We start from the raw sequence: 5976 nt of genomic DNA, 5'->3' as shown, positions 1-5976 counted from the left end.
AGTAACACGAGGCGCACTATTGGCTACACTCGGACATATTGGGCCTGGCGCGGTGTGAGTGCGCACACACGGTGCGATTTCCCCTTAGTAATAAATAAATTGTTTGGGTATGATACGCGGCGTCGTTTTGATGGCAGGGCTCGAAGCACGGTCGTTTCGGTGGAGCTCCATCAGTCAACCAGAGCCCTTTTCTCTCGGGCAAAACCCGATCAGGAGGAACAAAGTGAAGGGTTCAATCTCTCTCTTCTCATCTCTGAGCACACACAACTCTACAGAAACCCTAATAGCTGCCTGCAATCAATCTCCTCCCCCACCCCGTTCGAATCGAGTTTACTGAGAGAGAGAGTGGGAGGCTGCCTACTATGGCCTTCAAGCATGTATTGGCCGCAGCCCGCCGGTCCCGCCGCGCTTTTTCATCCTCTTATCTTTACCAGACCGTCCGATCCGCATCCACCTCCCCGGCTGTTGCCACTTCTGCTGCCCCACCCTCTCCTCCGCCCCCCAATGCCATGATATACGACCGCCTGGCCGAGGCAGTGAAGTCCAAGCTGAAGCAGCTCGAGAACCCGGATCCGAGGTTCCTCAAGTACGGCTCCCCCCACCCGGCCCTCGTGGACCACACCCGTATCCTCTCCGCCCCAGAGACCCGCGTCACCACCCTCCCCAATGGACTCCGTGTGGCCACTGAGTCGAACCTTGCTGCCCGCACAGCAACTGTTGGTGTCTGGATCGACGCTGGCTCTCGTTTTGAGACCGATGACACCAATGGCACTGCTCACTTTCTCGAGCACATGATCTTCAAAGGTGGATAGCTGAGCCATCCAAATTATATATATATATATATATATATATATATATAAAAGGCTCCGTCTTTCTTTCTTGTATGTTTCCATTCATTTGGATGCGCCGATTTTGTTCTGCTTGGTCTGGTGGCTTCTGAGGCTTTGGTTTCTAAAAGGTACTGAGCGGAGAAGCGCAAGGGAACTAGAGGAGGAAATAGAGAACATGGGAGGCCATTTGAATGCTTACACTTCGAGGGAGCAGACGACTTACTATGCGAAAGTGATGGACAAGGATGTGAACAAGGCGCTTGACATTTTAGCCGATATATTGCAGAACTCCAGGTTCGATGAGAGTCGCATTAACCGCGAGCGCGATGTCATTCTCCGTGAAATGGAGGAGGTACTTGTGTATCTCTGTCTGTACTTTTTGTAGCTGACCTGATGCTTCAAATTGGAAATTCTTTTCATGGTGATCCTTTGCCCCATAATGACAGTTCCATTAATTTCTAAGCAGTCTTGCTGTCATCTTTTGGTATAAGATTGTTTCTTTCGGTACCTTAAGCTTCTTTGGTTTGTTATCCCATTTGATAACGTACTACATTTATTGCTCTTTTGAATGTAGAGGCTATTAATTTAGTTTTGGCTATCTCGTGTTGATTACTAGTCTGGCCCCATATAAGTTCAAACTTTTTTCTGGCGTTTTTACTGATGGATGGGGCTCATCTGGCCCCATAAATCAGCTGTTTTTCCTTGTCATACGGATACGAATATAAAGACACGTCTCCTTGAACCTTGATAGTGGCTGTTTCACTGTCCTTCCATGTTTCTAAGGAGGTGTGCTTTCTATTAAAGCAAGAAAAACGAAAGATTGCCATTTTTCTTGGGTGCATTTCTGATCCCAAGATAAAAGCTCTAGCTTCTAAGAATAAGGCTTCAATCATCCAGATGATACTTTATATATATAATGTATAATGTTTTTCTTATTTTTTACTATAGGTTTGCTTATTTGCTCTGCCTGTTTGCCCAGAGCCGGAGCTTTATCCCGTATCTGTTACATAAGGTTTGAAGGTGTCTAATCTGTTCAAAATGTTGTAGGTTGAAGGACAGACTGAAGAGGTCATCTTTGACCATTTGCATGCAACTGCCTTTCAGTATACTCCTTTAGGCAGAACTATTCTTGGACCAGCTCAGAACATCAAGACAATCACCAAGGCGCATCTTCAGAACTACATACACACACACTATACAGCTCCAAGGATGGTATAGTAACACTCGCTTGATGCATTTCTTCTGTTTTAATTCCGCAACCGTCATCAATGGAAAAACCTCTTTTGTGTGTCAAGGTGATTGCTGCTTCCGGAGCTGTTAAGCATGAGGATATTGTTGAGCAAGTAAAGAAGTTGTTTACCAAACTATCATCAGATCCAATCACTGCATCTCAATTAGTTGCAAAAGAACCAGCAGTTTTTACTGGTTCTGAGGTGAGTATAATCTGGACTCTTGGACATGCTGCTCTTCTTTTGCCTTGAACAGCTAAAAGTGGTGTCTTCTTGTGATCACAGGTTAGGATTATTGATGATGACATTCCTTTAGCCCAATTTGCTGTAGCGTTCAATGGAGCATCTTGGACAGATCCGGATTCCATTGCTCTCATGGTGATGCAAGCCATGCTCGGCTCATGGAATAAAAATGCCGGAGGTGGAAAGCATATGGGGTGAGCAGTTCTGGTCACTCACTGATGGAAACATAAACATTTCTAATGTTCTGTTGTTATCACCCATGTTGATGAGCCTTGTAAATCCGCGAACAGCTCTGAGCTGGCACAGCGGGTTGGCATTAATGAAGTGGCAGAGAGTATGATGGCTTTCAATACCAACTATAAGGACACTGGTCTGTTTGGTGTTTATGCTGTTGCTAAGGTGCACTTCCTGAAGTAGTTCTACTTGTGCATAATTAAATTCCTTTTAGGTCAAAGAAAAATCTCATGTTCTTGGTGGAAAACTAGAAAGGATTCTTGTCTGTATTTGCTTACTGGAAAGGAACAGATGAGAAATCTTGTCTCTGGCATTCATTGCCTTGGAAGAAGATCAATGAGATTTTTCTTTTTTTTTTGGGTTAGAAACTGAGGTTCTGCTTCCAATTAACAAGTTTATTTCATGTAATTGTATACTATAACCTTATGGATAAACTGTTTAACTGTCAATCTGTCTTTGTATTGTTGCTTAGTGTCCTGGCTGTTCTTAGGCCTGTGAGCCTTTCAGCTCTTTGGACTGGAAAGCTGGGCTGGTAGTATGTTGTACCCAGTTACTTTGGCCCAAAAAGTTTTGGGCTTTGTACTGATATTTTGTTATTAAATGTAGAGTCCACTGAATTTCATCTTAAAAAAAAAACTTATGGATATAACATGATAAAAAGTTAATGCTTTGGTTTTCTTTCAGCCTGATTGTTTGGATGATTTGGCATATGCGATCATGTACGAGACGACCAAATTGGCTTATCGTGTTTCAGAAGCTGATGTGACTCGTGCACGGAATCAGGTGAGTTGGCAGTGCTTCCATTCTTTACCTTATCTTTTACAAATGAAATGGATTGGTAATGTGTATTGGACAATGAAAGAAGCGTGATTGTGGATTGGGTTATCCATATGAACTATAGAGCTTACTTAGTCACTGATGATGTTTGCTGCAGTTGAAATCCTCCCTTCTGCTTCATATTGATGGCACAAGCCCTGTGGCTGAAGATATTGGGCGCCAGGTATTGAACATGCTTGACTGGACAGATAATTGCTTGTCTTGTAGAATCCAGCAAAACGGTTGCTAATCTTAATGTATAGTTGAAAACAAACACTAAAGTGTAAGGCCTTTGTTGCCTTCACTATCTGAGGAAGCTTGTGTGACTCTTGAAGCAATATGATCGGTTGACGCTACTCCATTCTATCAAAAATTGTTGTCTGATTACCCCTGCACTTTGAGTGCTTAAGCACGTGAAAGTCCTTTGATGAACCCACACTTCGTGATTGATTCCTAAAACTTAAAAACTGATGTGTAACAAGTTCTGCTGGAAGGGGTCTTTCTCTTCATAGTCCATAATAAAAAATGAGGTTGATAAACCTTCTTTTTCCACATGGATGCAGCTGCTGACTTATGGCCGGAGAATACCGTTTGCCGAACTGTTTGCTAGGATTGATGCTGTTGATGCGAGTACCATCAAACGCGTTGCAAACCGATTTATCTATGACAGGGTACAGGACCGCTACCTCAAAAAGTTGTCGCTTTTTCGGCACACATTGTTAGTATTATTTTATCTATACATTTTTTTTTAATGAAACTTGGTTACCGTGTCTTGTAGGATATTGCCATAGCTGCCATGGGCCCAATCCAGGGCTTGCCTGATTACAATTGGTTCAGGCGCAGGACCTACTGGAACAGATACTAGGACAAACACCCTCTTCTCGTCATGTCTTTTCCCCTCGTTGGCATTGGCATTCCAGCGTTGGTTTCTCAAGCAATTTCTGCTCGATTCATTTTTTTTTCCCTTGCAATTCTGAAAGAGTTAAATATTGCCTGGGAGCTGGTTGCTGCTGCCTGCTAGTTCCTTCGGGTAAAAAGTTGCAGGAAAAAAAAAGGTTATATATATGACGGAATGTCGGATTTTGTTCCTTTGTATCATTTGGCTCTCGATTTGAAAATAAGTTACATATGCTGTATCCCGGGAGGCGACTGCTTTGCCACACTACTCTTTTGACTGTGATTCGGTCTCATTTTCCATGGAAAACCTATCATGGCTTCGGACTGAGTTATGCATTATTTCTTGTTCAGAATCTGATGTTACTTTCTCCCAGTCCATACATATATAAAGTTTGTGATAATATGATCTGATTTATTTTTCAAAAAGCAAAAATAATCTTATGTGATTGTTTTATGTAGATCTTTTCATGATATATCTATCTGTAAAAAAAGACAACAATGATTGGTCTTATAAATCTATATTTACATGTTTTTTAAAGTTAAAAAAAATTGTTTTCTAAAAATAAAAAAATGAGAAAATAATAATTGGTCCAATAAATTTAATTTAAATGTTTAAAAAACTTTAAAATTTTAAATTTAAATATTTTTTTAAAAGTAATAAAGTTGAGAAAATAACTATTGATCTAAGAAATCTGTTTATATGTTTTAAAAATTAAAAATTAAAAGAAATCTCAAAGAATAATAAAATAATGAATGGTTTCACATATTTATATTTATGTATTTTAAAATTTTATTTTGAAATAAAAATTTAAAAATTCGAGAAAATTCATGTAACAGTGGAATGTCCTGAGATATTTGACTGAGTCGATCATAGCTCCACTTTATATTATGAATAAATAGATTCTAATTACATGGTGGTAGAGCATGGCCATTTATTATTCCATTATAAGCCATCTGCAATTGCTCTTACAATTACGAGTAAAAACAAACAACGTAATGAGAATTACGTACCTATTGATCAGTAATCGAATTCCCATAGGGCCTAACACCCAACCAACCATAACATTATGTTTAGCAATCTTAAAAAAAGAAAAAGAAAAAGAAAAAAAAAGGGACCCGACAGCAACCTCCGGACTTTGGATGAGTTATTTGCTTTCCACAAACTGCTGCGGGGACTGTTTCATTTTGATTGGACACCGGTTGGACTAAAAAATAATAATTAGAAAAAAGAAAAGATAAAGAAGAATAAGCAAAGGTTCAGTAGTGAGGACGAAGGAGCGGATTCTAATTTGTCTGCGCAGGGTTGCCACACGATGCACATGATTATTGACAAAAATTAGTTAGTGGAGCATCGTTGTTGTTGCTGCTGCTGCATCCTCAGATTTTCAAATAACATCGGCCGTGGCCTTCGTTTGACGCTGAACAATTTGACATGATCTGAACTCCCCCTCGCTTATGTATAACTAGCTGAAGGACCTATTGGTTGTTATTCAGTATGAAGAATTATTTTTAAAAAGAAGTATATTAAAAAATAAGTGAGATAAATTTTTATATTTATGATAATAAAAGAATTACTTTCTAGCTGTTAGTTCATATATGCCTTACATACTATGCAATATAATTCATAGTAGATTTTTTTGCCCGTGCGTTGCATAGAACTTTTACGATAAATATATTTTTATTTACGTAATTCAAACTTAATCGTTTAAATTATATTCCAAAATTTC

At 39.7% G+C, this 5976-nt stretch overlaps 1 protein-coding gene across 1 annotated transcript; it reads left to right on the top strand.

Moving 5' to 3' along the window:
- The first annotated feature begins 209 nt into the window (after positions 1-209).
- LOC116200811 (probable mitochondrial-processing peptidase subunit beta, mitochondrial) lies at positions 210-4604 on the top strand. Its single transcript, XM_031531728.1, has 10 exons — positions 210-804; positions 959-1182; positions 1878-2042; positions 2126-2263; positions 2345-2496; positions 2593-2701; positions 3221-3319; positions 3471-3536; positions 3916-4023; positions 4131-4604. Exons 1-10 carry the CDS (start codon positions 363-365, stop codon positions 4215-4217), a joined length of 1590 nt encoding a protein of 529 aa, XP_031387588.1. The 5' UTR covers positions 210-362; the 3' UTR covers positions 4218-4604.
- The last annotated feature ends 1372 nt before the right edge of the window (positions 4605-5976 follow it).

This window comes from Punica granatum, chromosome 3, assembly GCF_007655135.1.
Source record: "Punica granatum isolate Tunisia-2019 chromosome 3, ASM765513v2, whole genome shotgun sequence".
In the NCBI taxonomy this organism is placed as follows: domain Eukaryota; kingdom Viridiplantae; phylum Streptophyta; class Magnoliopsida; order Myrtales; family Lythraceae; genus Punica; species Punica granatum.
This window is presented reverse-complemented; position numbering and strand designations above follow the sequence as displayed.